Raw genomic sequence first — 20629 nt, 5'->3', positions numbered from 1 at the left:
CTTAGTTCTTCTTTTAAACAAAACAGAGCTGCAACAGGACATTGCTCATTGGTTATCACAGAGCTGATAATCTAAATCTGTTTCATTTGTCTCATCTGTGCTCCAGGCAGAATGTAATTTTTGTAGATATAATACATCTCAGGTCATTCCACTCTTAATAATTTATATCAGGATGGTATATATAAGTACAGTACTGTCAACTTTTCAGAGAGACATGCAGTATATACAGATGTTACTTTATGCCATGCTCCTTGTGTATGAGGTTTACATTACTTCCCTCCCCTGAAGATCTGGCTATATAGGACTGATGATTCCCAATAGGGATAAAAGAGGTCACATACTGCCACCAGATGAAGGTATTCGTTTTCCTGTTACTTTCTCTTAATGTGATAATATATGTGATAATAGATAATCAGAGTTCAAAGGGAGCTTATAGTCATCTAGTCCAACCCACCCGCCCCGCCCCGCCGAAGCAGGAGACCCTACACCATTTCTGACAGATGACAGTCCAATCTCTTCTTGAAAGTCTCAAGTGATGATGCTCCCACAACTTCTGAGGCCAAGCTGTTCCATTGGTTGATTGTTCTCACTGTCAGAAAGTTTCTCCTTATTTCCAGGTTGAATCTCTCCTTGTTCAGTTTCCATCCAGTATTCCTTGTCTGGCCTACAGACACTTTAGAAAATAGTTTGACCTCTTCCTCTCTGTGACAGCCCCTCAAATATTGGAAGACTGCTATCATGTCTTCCCTGGTCCTTCTCTTCACTAGACTAGCCGGGCCCAGTTTCTGCAACCTTTCTTCATATGTCTTAGTCTCCAGTCCCTTAATCATCCTGGTTGCTCTTCTCTGCACTTTTTCTAGAGTCTCAACATCTTTTTTATAATGTGGTGACCAAAACTGGATGCAGTACTCTAGGTGTGGTCTTACTAAGGGTTTATAGAGTGGTATTAGTACTTCACTTGATCTTGATTGTATCCCTCTGTTAATGCAACTTAGGATTGTATTAGCTTTTTTGGCTGCTGCATACTGCTGGCTCATATTTAGCTGGTTGTCCACTAAGACTCCAAGATTCCTCTCACAGTTACTGCTAATGAGCCTATCTATATGGGTACTTTTGGTTTTTCTTGCCTAAGTGTAGGACTTTACTTTTCTCTTCATTGAATTTCATTTTGTTACACACACATTTGTTCTAGTCTGTCAAGATCCATCTGAATCTTGAACCTATCTTCTTGGGTGTTAGCTATTCCTGCCAGCTTAGTATCATCTGCAAATTTGGTAAGCTTCCCTTCTATTCCCTCATCTAAGTCGTTAATGAAGATATTGAAGAGTACTGGGCCTAAGATGGAACCTTGTGGCACCCCACTGCTTACTTCCCTCCATGTAGACTTAGACCCATTAAGGACTACTTGTTGAATATGGTTTGTCAGCCAGTTACGAATCTCCACTTTTTTCTAGCTTACTAAGAAGTAGGTTGTGGTCTACTTTGTTGAATGCCTTGCTGAAATCTAAATATATTATGTCCACAGGATTTTGCTGGTCTACTAATTTAGTCACTATGTTGAAGAATGAAATAAGATTGGTTTGGCATGATCTGTTTAACAAATCCGTGCTGACTGCTAGTTATTATTTTAACTGTTTCTAGATGTTGACAGATCTGTTTTTTATTATCTTTTCTAGTATCTTCCCGAGTATTGATGTTAGGCTGATTGGCCTATTGTTTCCTGGGTCTGTTTTTTTTCCCTTTTTTGAAAATGAGAACAACATTAGCTCTTTTCCAGTCCTCTGGTAGTTCCCCGGTGTTCCAGGATTTCTGAAAGATATGGTGCAGTGGTTCTGAGATGACCTCTGCCAGCTCCTTTAAAACTCTGGGATATAATCCATCAGGCCCTGGTGATTTGTGTTCATCAAGATCAGACAGGTGTTCTCTTACTATTTTTTTTGCTTATTTTAACTTTTATTTCTGGTCTGTCTTTTACAGTTACGTTTTTGGGGGTTGAGCTATAGTTTCTTTTTGCGTGAAGACTGATGCAAAGAATGAGTTAAGCAGTTCTGCTTTCTGTCTGTTGCCTGTTACTTCCTTGCCATCTTCTCTCTTTAGTGGACCGACTGTTTCCTTGATTTTTTTCTTGTTATTTATATGTTGGAAGAAACTTTTTTTATTATCTTTGACTTTTGTTGCAAGTCTTTGTTTGTTCTGAGCTTTTGCTTTCCTGATTTCGTCTTTGCAGATTCTGGCTATCTGTTGATATTCTGCCTTAATTGTATGTCCTTCTTTCCATTTTTTATACTTGACCTTTTTTTCTTTCAATTTGCCAGAGAGATCTTTGTGCAGCCATGCTGGTTTCTTCTTGGATTTCTTGTTTTTTTTTCTCAGTGGTATTGTGCTGGTTTGGGCTTCTATGATTGTACTTTTCAGAGTTTCCCAAGATTCTTGAGTTGTTTTCCCCTTTAGGATTTTCATCCATGGAATCTTTCCCAAGTTCTCTCTGAGTTTATTAAAATCAGCTCTTTTAAAATCCAAGACTCTGGTGTCATTATGTTCTGTTGCTTGTGTTTGTGTTAAGTTGAATTCTAGTATGACATGGTCACTCTCACCCAAGGTTCTTGCAGTTTCAGCTCCCTCTATCACTTCTTCTCTGTTTGTAAGAATTTAGGCCAGTATAGCTGTCCTTCTAGTTCCATCCTCTACCTTTTGGACAACAAAGTTGTCAGCTAGGTTGGTTAGGAACTTATTTGATTTCTCACTTGGTGCAGAATTAGTTTTCCAATTGATATCAGGATGATTGAAGTCTCCCATTACTATTGTTGTGTGTTTCCTGCATATGTTTGTTAGTTGGTTGGCAAAAAGGACATCTATTTTTCTGCTTGATTGAGTGGCCTATAATATGCACCCATGGCCATGTCATCCTTTTTTTCTTTTATATTGACCCATGTGCATTCTAGGAGGTTTTCATCTTTGCTTTCATGCATTTCTGTAGCAATATAGTGGTCCTTTACATACAGTGCCACTCCAGTGCAACTCCACCTCCTCTTTTATGGGGTCTGTGTGTTTGTGTCCTTCTACCAGTATGTTCCAATCATGGGTTTCATCCCACCAAGTTTCTGTTATTCCAACTATATCATATCTACCTTCATGTATTTGTAGTTCAAATTCACCCTGTTTGTTCCCCAGACTTTGTGCATTTGTATGTAGGCACTTGAGATCTTTATGACTGACGCTGTGTTTATTTGTCTACATATCCTGTGTTGTGCCTGCCTGCCCTTATTTTCTTGCCACCTGTTTGATTAGTGCACCTGGTATGGCACTCACTATTAAATGCTTGGTTTTGGTTGGCATCAAGGTTGATAATCTTACCTGCACAAACATCTATTTTACGTGCACTGGTATCCTTGTTAATTTTAGGTTGCTGGTAGCAGAAATGTTCTGTATCCATTAATTCCCTGTCCCCACTGTTCAGTTTAATTGTTTATCCCGGAAATCTGTGAATTTAATGCCAAGTAACTCAGTCCCTTTCTTTGATGGATGCAAACCATCTCTTTCGTACAGTTTTTCATTGGACCAGCTGCAGACATCATGACCAATAAAACCAAAGCCTTCCCTTTTACACCATTCCTTTAGCCACACATTAAACTCCGCTACACGCTGGCCTTTCCCTTTTTGTTCCTTGTATACTGGTAGAACCTCTGAAAAGATAAGGCTACAGCCCACACTACTACTTCCTTCTTTCTCTTTTAGTTTATATGGATTAGTCAACTTTTTCAGGTGCATGACTCATTAATTACATGAAAAGAAATGTATTTGTTGTTTTAATAATTGTCAATTATTAAAATTTGTATTATTTATTATGTTGGCTCAAAAATTTCAACACAAATACGAAAGCTCTTTCCTGTGATTAATACAAGCTGTACCAACACAAGCTAAAGAGATCAAGATGTCCTCCTTGTGAAAAAAGACATACAGAAAGAACCTACTGAAATGGGTGAATGCCACAAATGTATAGGGTGGGAAGCACCTGTCCTCCAAATGTGACATCTGAGCATTTTTTTTTGAGAGAAATTGTATCTTCTGATGCTTTTCCTGACTCGTGGGAAGGTGTTGTGGAAAACAATTTGATGTTTAAGAACTGACAAAGAATCTGATGTGATTTCACAATCTATCTAAGTACAGAAACTTCAGAATATGTTTATTTTACTAATATGCTTATGGTATCCCTTGCAGCTCTGACATTTTAGGGAATGTCTGCCATTTTAGGGAACTCCTGTGGATTTTATTAGTATTTAAATCATTTATGTTTGACGTGAATTCTATTCAAAGAACATTTCACACAGAATTCCAAAATTCCAATGACTTAGTCAAGTCATTTGTTTTAAGAATTATATTGGCCTAGCAAATGCTTCAAGCCCTTTCAAAACCTCGAAAATGCTATATTGTTATTGCCGATATCAGCTGGGCTGCTTTTTATGTTCCCTCATCATGACACATACACTGCTCAAAAAATAAAGGGAACACTTAAACAACACAATGTAACTCCAAGTCAATCACACTTCTTTAAAATCAAACTGTCCTCTTAGGTAGCAACACTGATTGACAATCAATTTCACATGCTGTGTGAAAATGGAATAGACAACAGGTGGAAAGCAGAGGCAGTTAGCAAGACATCCCCAATAAAGGAGTGGTTCTGCAGGTGGTGACCACAGACCACTTCTCATTTCCTATGCGGAGTCTACAACCCACACAAGTGGCTCGGGTAGTGCAGCTCATCCAGGATGGCACATCAATGAGAGCTGTGGCAAGAAAGTTTACTGTGTCTGTCAGCGTAGTGTCCAGAGCATGGAGGCACTACCAGGAAACAGGTCGTGGAGGAGACGTGGAGGAGGCCTTAGGAGGGCAACAACCCAGCATCAGGACCATTACCTCCGCCTTTGTGCAAAGAGGGACAGGAGGAGCACTGCCAGAGCCCTGCAAAATGACCTCCAGCAGGCCACAAATGTGGCTGCTCAAACAGTCAGAAACAGACTCCATGAGGGTGGTATGAGGGCCCGATGTCTACAGGTGGGGGTTGTACTTACAGCCCAACACTGTGCAGGACGTTTGGCATGTGCCAGAGAACACCAAGATTGGCAAATTCACCACTGGTGCCCTGTGCTCTTCACAGATGAAAGCAGGTTCACACTGAGCACATGTGACAGATGTGACAGGGTCTGGAGACACCGTGGAGAATGTGCTGCCTGCAACATCCTCCAGCATGACCGGTTTGGCAGTGGGTCAGTAATGGTGTGGGGTAGCATTTCTTTAGGGGGCCGCACAGCCCTCCGTGTGCTCACTAGAGGTAGCCTGACTGCCATTAGGTACCGAGATGAGATCCTCAGACCCCTTGTGAGACCATATGCTGGTGCGGTTGGCCCTGGGTTCCTCCTAATGCAAGACAATGCTAGACTTTATGTGGCTGGAGTGTGTCAGCAGTTCCTGCAAGACGAAGGCATTGACACTATCGACTGCCCGCCCGTTCCCCAGACCTGAATCCAACTGAGCACATCTGGGGCATCATGTCTCGCTCCATCCACCAATGCCACGTTGCACCACAGACTGTCCAGGAGTTGGGGGATGCTTTAGTCCAGGTGTGGGAGGAGATCCCTCAGGAGACCATCCGCCACCTCATCAGGAGCATGCCCAGGCATTGTACGGAGGTCATACAGGCACGTGGAGGCCACACACATTACGGAGCCTCATTCTGACTTGTTTTAAGGACATTACATCAAAGTTGGATCAGCCTGTAGTGTTTTTTTCCACTTTAATTTTGAGTATAACTCCAAATTGAGACCTCCATGGGTTGCTAAATTTGATTTCCATTGCTAATTTTTGTATGATTTTGTTGTCAGCACATTCAACTATGTAATGAACAAAGTACTGTATTTAATAAGAATATTTCATTCATTCAGATCTAGGATGTCTTATTTTTGTGTTCCCTTTATTTTTTTGAGCAGTGTTCATTTCTCTTAGTCTAGCCCATAAAAAACCTTATAATGTTTTCACTTTTTTTTTCAACCATAGTTGAAATCAGGAGAGACAGCTGCCAATGTTGCTAGAGAACTTGCTGAACAAACAAAAAGCCACTTGCATGCAGGGGATATCACTTATTCAGTTCGTGCCATGGACCAGTTGGTGGGATTATTGGATGTGCAGCTTCGAAACCTGACACCTGGTGGAAAAGACAGTGCAGCACGAAGCTTAAACAAGGTAAGAGATAGCATCTTCTAAACTCATGATTGTAGCTTGTGCATTTAGCCACGAGAATTCAACTCTCTGGGGATGGGACATTGTGACCCTTTTGAAGAGCTCTTTGCTTTTTTGTGAAATCAGTTGCTCTCTATTTATATAGCTGTGGTTTCAGAAAATATCAAGATAAGGGAATTGTGTAAAATATTTTTTTGAACTTTAGTTTCTATGGATTGTAGGAATGAATAGGATACACATAAGTAGTAAAATGTATTAATCCCCCCCAAATTCTCCAGTTTCAATTCCCCTTTCCCAAGTTCAAAATAAAATAAAGTTTTAGTTTCCCTTTACCCAGTTTTTAACTAGAAGGCACAGGATAGATTATCAGTAGAATAGTAATTTTCAATTTCCACCCATTCTACATTTAGTTATTTAGCGTATGGTACACATTCTACAATTAACCATTTATTGGGTGGTATGTCTTTTCTTCAGTAGGCCATATATCATTTTACTAGATTCTAAAACTATGCATTAGTTTCTCCTAGCATAGCTATTTCTACATATGACATTACAGTATAAAAATAATTCTATTCAATGAGCACTGGAGATGTAAACTGATCAAGTAACAAAAAAAAAACTGCAAGCAAACAATCAAACTCAAAGACCACCAAGAACTCTACCATTCAACCCTGAGCTACATGTATTCTATTGGTAGATAATCCTATGGATTTCTTAGCTAGCTTTAACTTTTGTGAATGACAGAAACGTAATATCAGGATAACCTATGCTGCAAAAATAGTTTGAATATTTACATCATATTGAGGAAACTCCAGTTTTTACAGCACTAAACAATGTTACTGAAGTTTTTTTTTAAACTTCTTTATTTAGTCAATTTTGCTTCTACAACTCCCCCGCACACATACCCCACCCTCACTTTCCTTCTGTCCCAAGAACACTTCCCAATAATTACCATGTGAGGAAAAGGAAGAGGATTGCAAACAAAATTTGCTGTCTGAGTTCCTAGTTCTATGTAATGAGGTTCTGAATATACTGTACATCAGCTTTGCTGACTAAGTAATTCTGGGAGTTGAAGTCCACAAGTCTTAAAGCGGCCAAAGTTGGAGATCCCTGCTGTAAATGATATTTTTCTGGTTGAAACTAATGGAATTTGAGACCCAAAGCATTTGGGAGATTGGAGAACACTAAACTTCAGTGGAAGAGCTCTGGAAACTTATTAATTCTTACTGTTTGCCTTTCTTCCCTGCTGTCATTTTCTCCTGCCCTTTGCATTTATGGGAAAAGAGAGATGGGGTGGGGGAACTAGTCCCAGGACCCAAAGTGCAAAATGATGTGCTTGCTTGCTTTCTGGATTTCTAATAATCTTCCTCCCCTTTTTCCAAACTTGTTTTCATTGTCAGTTTTGAAGACCATTACCCCCCTTTCTTCCTCTTCATGCTGCTGTGTTTATAACTGAATCTATAGCTATGTTATTGTGAGACTGATTGTATAAAAAGTGTAGTATGCCCCAGATATCCATTTGATAACTCCAGTAATAAGTATTTCTTTATTAGATTCATGTTGAAGTGGAAAAGTGAAATCACTGCTTCATATGCAAAACTGGGATAGACATAACAGACTAGCATATTATAGAAAAGATTAGGTTAGAATTTCATTACTGGATTGGGGAAAATTTTGTTCATTTACATGGAGAAACATTCAATCATCTATCTACTATGTACAGGAATCAAGTACAGCTTGCAGTAGCACTGCCCAGAGATTTTTCAGTCGAACATAATCAAAATGTTGTCAACTCGTAAAGCATTCCTGGACTGCTCTTGAGTTGCCATAAGCAGGAGCAGGGAGAAGCTTGGTTGCTATGACCAGAAGCACATTCCATGCATACCTTTCTCTAGATTCTATCCCAGGTTACTAGAGCAAGCCGGAGAGGCGTGTTTTCTACAGTCCGCAAAAGTGTTCCATTGGAGAATGTGATTTATGACGCACCCTGGGAGGAGGGGGGAAACAGTGTCATAGGTGGGCAGTAAATTATGTGGGGCGGAGAGAACTGCACTTGGGCATGTTCCTCCTAATAAGTAATTGGATTTCTTTTGAAACTTCGCTGGAGACTCATGAATTAATTAGGGCGTCCATCGGAACCCTGACAATATCTAAAATAACATATTATAATTAATTGTTGAAAATATTGGGATTTAAAATGGCAAACAGTGTAAGAGTAGTTCAACAGTGGAACTAATTACCCCAATGCAGCATTTCCTTTAAGCTCAAGCAGAATTGAACCAACCGTTCAGCTGGGATGTTTTAATTTGGATCCCCTCACTGTACAACATGATTGGTCCCAATTGCCTATTGTCAACTCATAAAATAATTCTATGGTCTTTTAGAGTTGCCAACAGAAAGGGAGGGGGGGAGCATTGCGACAGCTTGCAAACTGAAACTGCATTCCATAAATGTTTTCAAGATAGTAACTAGGTGACCGAAGTTTCTGCCGCATAAAATTCTAACTGGAGAGCATGATTGATGACTCTTGGCTATGGATGTGTCCCATTGGAGAATATGAATTATGATACATCCAGGGGGTGGGGGAAAATCTGGGTCAAGGGTGACAGTGAATGATGTGTCTCAGAGTCAGCTACACCCAGGCAATGCCGCACCTTTTAAGTCCCAATAAATCCTTTTGAAATTTTGGAAGTTTGACTCAAGACTCATGCTTTAAATGCCGGAATCCTAACACCTGTCTAGTTCTTTCCACTTCTAGGTCTTTATGTTTCCTTAGGTATTCAGGTCCAAGGTTTATCTGTAGACCAACATCGCCTTCTTGTACTGATTACAGAAAAAAAAGAGGTGCTATCTAGAAGACTTGATATTCTGACTTCTGCCCAATATTAATCAAATGTTAACAATATTTGACAATACAGCAGAGTTTTCTTTGTGATGTCATGATATACACATTTAGTCATTTTGAATGATCATGGTTAGGAACCATTCTGAAGATCAGCTTCTTTCAATGTGATCTACAAGAACTCTCAAGTGGCAAATAATTAAATAAAACAGATAAAAAGCATTCTTGTCTACAGTCCCCATTTGAATAGCCTGAATACAATTAGAACAAAATAATTAATTCAAAAATAATTAACCTTTCAGGCCATTTAGAGCTTTTGCTGTAATCTTCTTCTTGTTTCTCGCCATGGTGTCCAAGGACTAATACATGTAAATGAGGAGGCGTGTGAGGAGGAAAGGTTGTAAGGAAGCCTTTTGCCTCCTGACAATTTTACTTGCTATTGTATAATATAGGGTAGCAGTAGCACAATTTCCCAGTTAGCATTCTGGTATTTAATTCTGTTATTTAATTAGGTCCTCTTGAAATAGTGGTTCAAGTGCTAATTTTTATAACTATTCTAATTGTGTGAAATAATTCATTGCATTTGGTTATTAAGAGATAATATTCCTCTTCAGTTATGCCTGAAGTTGCTAAGTGACCAAAATGTCAATTAGTTTATTTGGGAGTAAATACTGACATACCGGACCTTCCGATTTACTGACTTCAGAAAGTTTAGGCATCCCATTGGGACCAGATTGTTCTTTTTTTTTAAAAAAAAAGAGGTGCCACCATACCTAGTATTATTTTACATTTTACAATATACCTGAATTGTATTTAATAACAGTAAAATTTTATTTGTCTGTATGCATTTACCTGGAATACATGTCTGTAGCTCATTAAAGGATACATCTTTTAATAGTAGTCTGAAAAGGTGCTACCAAACTCTTTCTTATGTCTTTGTAAATTTCTCTTCATATATATTCATGGCCAAGGGATGCAAAAATTTAAAAAGTTAGGAAAAGGAAGAAATGGAGTAACAATGCAACTCAAGTGGCAGTTCCAGTTGAGTTCTGATTGCAGCCATAGGATCCATATTAGAATCATTTTAATCTAGAGCAGGGGTCTCCAAATCTGGCAACTTTAAGACTTTTAGGCTTCCATGGCTGCCTGAGGAATTCTGGGAGTTGAATGTACAAGTCTTAAAGTTGCCAAGTTTGACGGCTCTTGATCTAGAATGTTAGAATAAAGCTTCACATCCTCCATTAGCAAAGCATACTAATTATCTTCTTGAATTATCATTATCTTCCTCACCTCAGTGAGACTCTTGATGATCTTGCTGGTTAGTACAAGAATGATATTGTTCAATATGGAAGTATAATTCACTTTCCATCTGCTAGCCTCTTCCCATCTGCTAGCTGATAAGTAAAGGACCCCCATTCTAGAAGGCAATGTTTCATGTTATTCACTGAACTCAAACAAACTATTGCTGTTGATGTTACTTGGACCTATCATGTGGGGAAGAAAAGGCAGTTTGTTCCAGAAGCTGTATAATCAGGGGTGGGATTCAAATTTTTTAACAACTGGTTCTGTGGGCATGGCTTAAGTGGTGGGCATGGCTTGGTGGTCATGTGACTGGGTGGACATGGCTTGGTAGTCATGTTATTGGCTGGATGTGGCCAACTCAATATCACTCACATTGAGACACACATCTCCTCGCCAAACCATCCAAGTGTGAAAAATGGTCACGAGTCACTTTTTCAGCGCCATTGTAACTTTGAATGGTCACTCCACACAAGCAAAGTACCAGCAAAGGAGAGGAAAAAACTTCAGAGAAGTTCCTGAGACAGGAAGTCTAGTCCTGCCAAGAATGTAATAAGAGTTAACCGAGAGGCAGTTTCTTTAAGCAACATCAGAATGTTTCCTTCCTGCCTTCCTTACAGGATTAGGCCAGTAATTTCTTCTAACAAACGGTTCTCCGAACTGCTTAGAATATTAACAACCGGTTCTAGTGAAGAGGTGCAATCTGGTAGAATCCCACCCCTGTGTGTAATCCTTTGGGAAGTGCAGAATAGAGAGTCTTGAAGTCCACACGTGGTCACCCTGGGGTCTCAGATTTCCTGTTCCTGCTTTAAGACAAAACAAGAATGAATATATCAGCTTAAGAATAACATTTTAGTACAATTTGTTAATTTGAATAAGTTTAGTAGGCATTCTATTTCACTATTTCAGTCTCAGCTCTCCCTTCTTCAGACACAGGAAAGGACTGAGATAACCCTATGGCACAGATGTAGACGCCTTTCAGAAACTATTAAAGGGAAATTAAAATCCACTGGGATACTATTTCGCAATTGTATGGTGGCAAATAGTGGCAAAGCAATTAGTTTTAAATGAAAAGAATGCAAATAAAGAAACTTCTGTGTTACTACCATCACCTGCTAAGATAAGTTCCCTCCAGGGCATACATTTGTTTACATTTTCTTCTCTTTGTGTCCCCCAAATCACTGTTATGCTGATTCCTCCCTCTTTCTCTCTTCCTCTTATTTCCAAGAATCACACAGCACAGAAAATGTCGGCAAAGCTGTAGCTGAAACATTGTTAGTTTTGACTAGTTCACACATGATTTCAGGATTTTGTATAATTTTGTCTATTAGTTTTAGGTCTCAGCATATCAAATTATCCTCTCTTTCAATCCCATTTCTTTCAGAATCTCACTGTATAAACATGGAACATTCATGTTTCTCAGAAAACATTTTGTTTTTAATTATATCATGATGATGTTTAGGGTACCAAGTATATAGTTTGTATTTACAAACCAAAAAAATATATAATAAAAAGTGTAGAGGAAAAAAGGGGGGAAAGGTAAAATTTTAAAGAAAAAAAGATATATAAAAGAAATAATTTTCCATTTCATCAAGACAAATCAATAACTTATTTTTATCTATTGGCAGATAAAAAGCCTCATCATTTAATCATCAAATATCCATTAAAACACAGACATGCAATTTCATATTCTTTCTTTTAAAAAATAGCTTATCATTGCACTTTCAGAGAAAGTATATAATTTTCTCAAAAAGTGCAACAAAAACTTTTTCTCAAATATTATCTCATGTCTGTAAACAATTTTTTTAAACTTCATCAATTCAAACTTAATCAAGAAAAAATCCATTGTTACCAAAAGCAATTTATTGAAAATTTTGGTCTTTAATCCTTTCAAATCATATCATACAAATTAATTGTTTTCTTTATCATCTCTCAGAAACTCCTTCCCAAGTTTAACACTTTTCTTCATTTTGAATACTAGAGCTTATCATTTTCTCTAAACATGCAACAACAACAACAACAAACCTTCATCTTTTGTAAGGCCAAAATAAGAAAATTGTCCAAGTCAAAGTTTTTAATAGAAATTAATATGTCTAAAGTCACTTTACTTTGGATATTTATATGACTTTTTTAGTTATTAAAACATCTGCTTGTTTCATTTCTAAGTCATCTGTAACACCTTGGCAAATATTATTGTGACCTGTCTTTTTAAATCCATATCCAAAACAGCCTGATTCTTAGGATTTCTATTCTATCTCCTCTTCTTAAATCTGTTTGTATAATAGGAGACAATCTTAAGAGAAATTTCTGAGGTCATTGTTGCTAAATATCCTTGAATGCTTCCAAAATTAAAATAGTTTTCTCTATTCTGTATTAGTGGGTCTTCTTTAATTATAATCTTTAGTTTTTTTCTTGTTGCCTCTAGTAACCAGCCTTTCGGGTTTCTCTAATCCACAACATTTTCCCATGAAAAGATTTCATACACTTAAGACTCATTCTCTTCATATACTTTAATAGGATTTTGAACAAACCACAGGATTATATGGATTCTTATGATTAGTTCCAAAATCTTATTTCCAGTCAATCTGGCCCTTTAGTCCATTTATAACTATCCAAAATATGGATAAAGGGATCATCCCATTATTACTTATTTCCAAATAAAACATTTTCTTTAAGTTCTTAAATTTACATGACATTTCTTTTGCTAAGGATTGAAAGAAAATCATTCAGTGTTTAAAATATGTCTTTTTGAAGGTTGTTAGTATCCAAAAAGCAATTTACAAGCTATTTCCAGAAGTGATTAAGAAAGGAAGTGTATGAACCAGTCTCCTTTTGAAGACTTCAAATTGCAGCTTGGGTAAAACTTCTTACTGCCTCTCCAGAGAGATGTCTCCCACAGTGAGACTATGTTACAGTCTCACCATGGGAAGCATCTACATGAAGCCCTTGTGATCCAAGTCCTCTTCTTTATCGGAGAACAATTTTGAGGCGTCAATCCATTTATCACTTCCTCATTCTGCCATGGTCATTGGCTCCATTGAAAGCAAAGATGTCTTCAGCCCACCTTTGTTCCCTGGTTTAAATAATCTGATAATAGTCCATATTACTAGTCCAATTACACTGAGATAATTTTTTTCTTTAATCCTGTTGGATTAATTGTTAGTTAAAAACAGAGGTTAGAACAAAATCTATGAATCATCTTTGAATGATAATTATCATATCAATAATAGAATAATAAATGTTTCAAATATATTGATATGTTATATACTTATAAAAATGTATCAAAACAGATTTGGAATCAAGGTTTGTTATTTTTTATTCACTCTTTATTTAAGCCACCTAGAGTCACCTGTGGAAAGATGGAATGCATAAATGTTTAATCAATAAATAAATTTAAATTCATTATAGTATTTTTTTCTTGGATTTTCTTCTATATCCCTCTCAGTGAAAAAGCTAACCACTTTGGCAAGGATTTTCATTTCAGATGGAATTTGTATAAATCTGTGTAGTATACCCAAGAAAGAAAATATTCAATTTGTAACAGTTTTGCAACTTCTTTATCTTTCCTATACAGCAAGAAAATTATAAATTACTCAGTTTAACTATATTTTGAGAAGGTTTTTGTCAACACTGAATTATTTGTACATTTAAAAAATGAATGCTTCTAAAACAACATTGTATATACCCATGGCCTATGGAAGGCAGTCTTATCAAATCTGGATGGGACTACCATATTAGTTCTCACTGTGAATATAACACTATTTATGTTTGCACTCCTAAACATTATGTGCAATGCAAAGCACTTTCACTTTTGAGAATATTTCCATGTCACTGGGTTTTTTTAATTTAAAAAAGTTTGAATTGTAGAAAAGCCACCAATTCTTAGACCCATATTATTGTCAGATGACCTACTATTTTACAAGATCAGGGAATAATTATCTATCTTGAAATTTGGGACTTTCCAAATGTTATTGTGGAAACATATTATTTTGAACCACTATGATTGTTGTAGTGGTTCTATTGTAATTTATCTGCTTTAATAAATATTTTATAGGTACTTTTAAAAGCTCTGCTCTTCTTGTTGCTATGTTTCTGATCACTCAAATATTCTCAACTAAATTCACTTAAAGAGATTTTCTAAATTTCCACAACACTCATTATGCTGTTTCTAAGTTTATGTTTTATTGAGAGAGAGAGAGAGAGAGAGAGAGAGAGAGAATAAGTGAATGTAAATGTAAGTTTGTTATTGCTTCATAAATTATTTCCATAGAGATATTCTACTTAAATTTCTCTAAAATAAGTTAGTTTAGCATATTGTAATTCAGCTTTTTAAAAATATACAGTAATTAGATAATTGGCAAAAACGGCAAGTTCTCTTAAATTCTATTCTGATGAGCGAAGTTCTATATTTGCCAAGAGACTGAATGAGACTGTTGAGTTATAAAAGAGAACATTGCCTATGGCAAAATCATAACTGGAAATGCTAAGTCCTAAATCTTTGCTTGGTTTTAGTACACCATAAACATTGCTTTGTTGCTTAATTTTAAGTAACTTAAACAGTCTTAAAAATAAAGAGATATTTTTAGGATAGAAAGATTTGAATGGAAATCTATAATACTTATACTTTATCTTAATAATTTTAATAACTTAATAATTGTATCTGGTGTTCAGTAGTTAGATGCCTAGCTTAGAGTCTATAATATTATTAAGAAAAAAGTACTCTTGTATCATTGTTTTATATATTTTGTTTTCTTCTAATGCTAATTTATTAAAATTCTGTTTTCATAACTGCCATCTTTGTGGAACCAGCTTCAGAAACGGGAACGTTCTTGTAGAGCTTATGTCCAGGTACTTTCCATTTTCTCATTAAATATATCATTGTTTTGTGTGTTCATTTTTACTACTATTATTATCTACTATTATTATTACAACTCTTAGAAAAATAGCCAATTATCTAGTCTCAGGAATCATTAATAAAAAATAGGAAAAAGGATAATAAAAAAATCTTGTTGAAAAGTATAATGTATCTGAAAGTAAAGATCTGATCAGAAAAATCCCATTAACTGAAATGATTATTTCTGTGGCAACTTATTCTTTAGATAATGCTACCACAATATGTAGATGGTTTGGGTGATTTCATTTTTTTTTCCATTTTCACAAGTGATTGGCACCAGGTTTTTTTACATTAGATCTGAAAATCAATTATCACATGATTATATATCCTATAAGTTATATGTGAAGGGTAACTACCTGTCAAACTGTCTTGTCCTGATTTTTCTTTTTTTAATAGATTATATTAATATTAAAAAGTAACTAGATGAGGGGCTGGCATGATGAAAACTGCTGATTCCTAGAATTGTCTTATGAACTACAGAGAGCACAAAGGTTTATTGTCCATGATATTCAGATAGCAATACTTTTAAAAACACATACAAAATATCATATCAAGGATAATTTACTGAAATTTTACAAATGGTTTTGATCTTTAATGATTGTTTAAATTAAATTAATTAAATTAAAATTAAACCTCCCTTAGTTGTTTAAGAAAAGGTTTGCCCATTTCCATTCTTCTTTTCCAAGAGACAAAATGCTGCTTTGAAAATGCAACTAAAGTTATGAATGCATAATATCTCTATAAACATAAGCACTCTGAAAGAAACTGGAAAGGAAATAGATCAGTGGTGGGATTCAACTTTTTTTACTGCCGGTTCTGTGGTGATGGCTTGGTGGGTGTGGCAGGGGAAGGATACTGTAAAATTTCTAGTCAGAGGTGGTATTTGCCGGTTCTCCGAATTATTCAACATTTCTGCTACCAGTTCTCCAGAACTGGTCAGAACCTGCTGGATACTACCTCTGAAATATATATGTGTAGAACTAAATATGGGGGCCAACCAATAAGTGAAGAGTTGTCAGAAGCAAGATTTTTTTTTAACTTTCCAAATATTTGTAGTGGTCTTCTTCATCTAGACTCTTGATTTTATTTCCATAGGGCATCCTGATTCCTTCAGATTTCACTATTTTTCCTTTGTTTGTGCTGAGGGCGGCACATTTGCCAAGTCCAAACTCCAATATCTTGCAATATCTTGATTGTATATACAGACAGTATCGAGCAGCAATTTTATTTCAGATAGTGTTTTCCATAGAGCTTCAGATCACCCATGTAAAGGAAGTGGGATAGCATGGCAGATGTTTTTGATGTTTCATAGCTATGACCTGACTTGTTCAGTATTGTTGACAGAGGAATCAGTGCAATGACAAACAGTAGTGGTCATAGTGAATCTCCTTGAAAGAATCCTCTCTTAATATTAACCTCTCTCAATCTATCACCATTGATCAGCAACTCTGTCTTCCATTTGCCATTCATTTTTGCAAAAAACTTCTGATGTTTCTCCTGAAACCTTAAATTTCTAGGCACTTGATTATTCAGTCATGTGGCAGGAGTTGAATATCTTTTTATAATCATGCCAAGCTACGTTCTAGTTGGTCATACTTCTCTTGCAGTTTCCCAAAATTATTTTGTCATTTAGGGGCTAATCTTTTGTTCTTCTGCTGTTTGGGTAGTTTCTTTTCTGCTTAGGTAGAAAGAGGTTGTTTTCAAGTAGATGCTATTGAACTACATCAGCTACTATACCAATTATTATTCTTATTTGTTTTAGCTGAACATACACAAAGTATATTTTGATTCCAGGATGAACAATTAAACTATAAAAACACCTAGCTAATTAAAGACTTAAATAGCTTAACACTGGCTTTGATTTATAAAAGATGAGGATTACACTTGAAAGTAAAAGTGGAGGTCGAATGAAGCTAACATATGAGCAAGCTCATATACAAGTCTGTCTGTTTATAATTTATGTTGTAGAGATTTTAAGGTGGGTAATTTAACATGTATTAATTTCCACTCTTTGGTTCACAATCATAAATAATATAGTTTATCTTTATTTATTAAACATATCCTGATTAATTTGGAACATGTTACTTTTGCTCTCATGTAACTGTTCATTTTTAAATCTTCACTAACATTTGAGAGCTGTAGTTTGTTACACTGGAAAACGTAGTCCTGTTGCTTGTTATGTTCTTTTTAATGAATGGGGGCTGCCAAAAATCCATCTTTCTCCTCTTTCACAGGCCATGGTTGAAACAGTTAATAACCTCCTGCAGCCACAAGCTCTAAATGCATGGAGGGACCTTCCTGCGCGTGATCAGCTGCGGGCAGCCACCATGTTACTGGACACTGTGGAAGAAAGTGCCTTTGTGCTTGCAGATAACCTCCTTAAGACTGATATTGTGAGGGAGAGCACAGACAACATTCGTAAGTAGCAGAAGTAACTTGGGGGAAATACATTTCTTCAGTTGTATCTTAGATCATGTTTTTGAGTCCATTATTTGTATGTGATAGATATATGGGAGAACTCAGCTCTACAAATCTTTAATGAAAGCTGACAAAGATAGTGTTACATGTTGTATTCTAGCTGGAATGAATGAAATATGATAGTCCATGCTTAGTGAAAATGTCAAACACATTTCCATGGGTTGTAGAAACACTTAATAAGATCGGTGGCATTTCTCAATAGTATTCTGCATATTTTTAAAAGAAGGCCTCATCATACTTACTTGTTGTTTGCTTCATTTAACTAGTATAGGTTATACAAAATATATTAGATAAATTCATTCAGTAGACTAATGACTTACTATTATCAAGAATGAAGGCATATCCAATAAGCAGCCAAGTAACACAGTACAGTAGATTCTTTGGAAATTATATTTATTGGAAAGATAAAAATACAACTGTCAATACAGTCCTGGGCTGCATTAATTGAGGGATAGAATCAAGATCACATGAAGCATTAGTATCATTTTATAATACTTTGGTAAGATCACAATTGGAATATTGCATCCAGTTTTGGTTGCCATGATATTAAAAAGCATACAAAGAATGGTTGCAGGAATTGGGTATGTCTATTTTAATGAAAATAAGGACCAGGGTTGACATGATAGCAGTGTTCCAATATCTGAGGGGCTGCTAAAAAGAAGATGGGATCAACCTCTTTTCCAAAGCACCTGAAGGCAGGACAAGAAGCAATGGATGGAAACTAATCAAGGGGAGAAGCACTCTAGAACGAAGGAGAAATTTTCTGACAATTAAAACAATTAATCAGTGGAATAACTTGCCTCCAGAAATTGTGGGTGCTCCAACACTGAAGGTTTTATGAAGAGATTGGGCAACCATTTGTCTGAAAGAATATAGGGTCTCCTGCTTGAGCAGGGGATTGGACTAGAAGATCTCCAAGGTCCCTTGTTATTCTGTGTGTTAAACAGAAAATAAATGAATACATGACACAAGACTTGTGTAATGGCTTATTGTTTCTATCCTTTACACATCCTTTACACTGATGTGTTCAGAAATTGAAGTATTGCACTATTTTCCCCGCAGTAAAATTCATGTTAAGCATCAAAGTGAACTAAAATAAATATTGTTTTACAGTTTGTTGGAATAATATTAGATAATTATTGAATTCAAGCAGTACCTATCTTGGCATCTCTGGGTACAAAGTAAGCAGCAACTGAACAGTGAGGTTTTTTTTTATAATTCAGTTCCACTGCATATTGTTTGAGGGGATGTTATGGTCTTATCACACAAACACAACACACACACCCACACACACACACACACACACACACACACACACACCTGCTGTGCGGTCTCATTATGGTGAGGGGCAGCAGTGGAGATATTTCTGGGAGGAATAAGTAAAAAACATTGTATATGCCAAGAATATACAGTATAATGAACTAAGGCACAGAGTTACAGTAAGCAGGCAGCAGCAATATGGGAGGATGCTGGAAGTAGCGGTGACGTGATTTCATATTGCACAAGAGAAGACAATAGCAAACAACTGCTATACAATAAAACCACATTAACAAACAAGATAAATTGATGATGATGTAGTGTTGGATTTTGGACCTCTCAAGCTGGATGGCACTCAGTGTGCTACCAGGAAGAGCTGAGGATGGCACAATAGATTAAAGCCATCTACATACTGATGTTACCATACAGGAAAATAAAATTACATCTCCATAGACAAATTACAGTGAGAACATGGAAAATAAAAAGCATGAACAAGGGAAAGTTCAACACTGTGAAAGACTAAATGTATCGAATATACATTGTCTTAGACAGCAGTGCATTGAAATGGACTAGATCTTTGCTAAAAAGATTGTATTGTTTATTACACAAGATAGAAAAATCATAGTTCTAAAGCCAGAAAGGATAAAGCAAGGCAATATATGCACCCAATGATCAAATAAAATTACTTAATATTACTATAATAAATAATATCAAACAATATTACTTAGATTTACGGACAACTTTTTAATACAGGTAGTCCTTAAGTTAGGAAAGTCACTTAGTGATGGTTCAAAGTTATGACACCCTCTCTCCCAAAAACATTTATGACCCAATTCCGAAGTTATGTATGTTGCAGCACCACTGTGTTCATTTGCCCTTATGACTGACCACAGAGATGCTGCAACATGCCCCCTGCCTATTTCTCCCACAGGCACTGGGCCTGCTTTGCTAGCCCACTTGGTTCCACATGCTGCTCCCCACCCCATCACCAATTGCTCACTTACCTTCAAAGATCTCCAGAGTTCAAGATGTTGTGGTAGGAAAGGAGAACAGGCAGAAAAGTGGCCGTCTTTTTCTGGTGAAGCTGTTTTTCTTTTGTCACTAGACTCTTGCCCACCGTTAGCTCCACTAGTGCTAATTACACTAGTGGAATTAAGGGTGGGTGAGGGAAGGCATATGCAGACAATGGCAAAACTCTCTTTCCTGCAGGCCTTTCTCCTCTTTGCAAAAGCATTTTTGCAAAGGTGAGAGAGACATTTAGAAATGTGAGATCCATTGCATTACTTCATGAGGATGATTGAGTAAAGGAAAGGGAGAGCACATGGGTATTTGAAGTAGGAGATGAAAAAGATCAAGCCAGTGATCATGGAGTATACTCATCATAAATTGATGCCAACCTGGTGTTTTGCACTATTGATTTAAACGGATATAGCATTGCCATAATAACCTGAGAAGATGGCAATTGTGCTACAAAATATCAAGCAAAGACAATATGTTACAATATGGGTATTGCTACTAACACCTTTACTAACTGCAGTTGAGTCACAAGAGTCACTTCAGTTATGGAAGTTTTCCCACAGAAGCATGCACAGTTCAGATATTTTTTACTTCTAAACTGCCCAAAG

The 20629-nt window shown here is 36.6% G+C and overlaps 1 protein-coding gene across 26 annotated transcripts in view; it reads left to right on the top strand.

The window, feature by feature from the left end:
- ADGRL3 (adhesion G protein-coupled receptor L3) overlaps window positions 1–20629 on the top strand; it is a 568292-nt gene that overhangs the window by 360514 nt on the left and 187149 nt on the right. For all 26 annotated transcript variants that reach the window (XM_087926212.1, XM_087926209.1, XM_087926207.1 and 23 more), the window contains 3 exons: window positions 6052–6237; window positions 15185–15223; window positions 17504–17687. In XM_087926212.1, coding sequence (XP_087782338.1) covers window positions 6052–6237; window positions 15185–15223; window positions 17504–17687 — 409 coding nt within the window. The remainder of the gene's footprint in view (window positions 1–6051; window positions 6238–15184; window positions 15224–17503; window positions 17688–20629) is intronic.

Source organism: Pseudonaja textilis, chromosome 2, assembly GCF_049901715.1.
Source record: "Pseudonaja textilis isolate UNSWEBS1 chromosome 2, rPseTex1.2, whole genome shotgun sequence".
In the NCBI taxonomy this organism is placed as follows: domain Eukaryota; kingdom Metazoa; phylum Chordata; class Lepidosauria; order Squamata; family Elapidae; genus Pseudonaja; species Pseudonaja textilis.
Note: the sequence above shows the minus strand (reverse complement) of the source record. Positions and strands in the feature narration are given on the sequence as shown.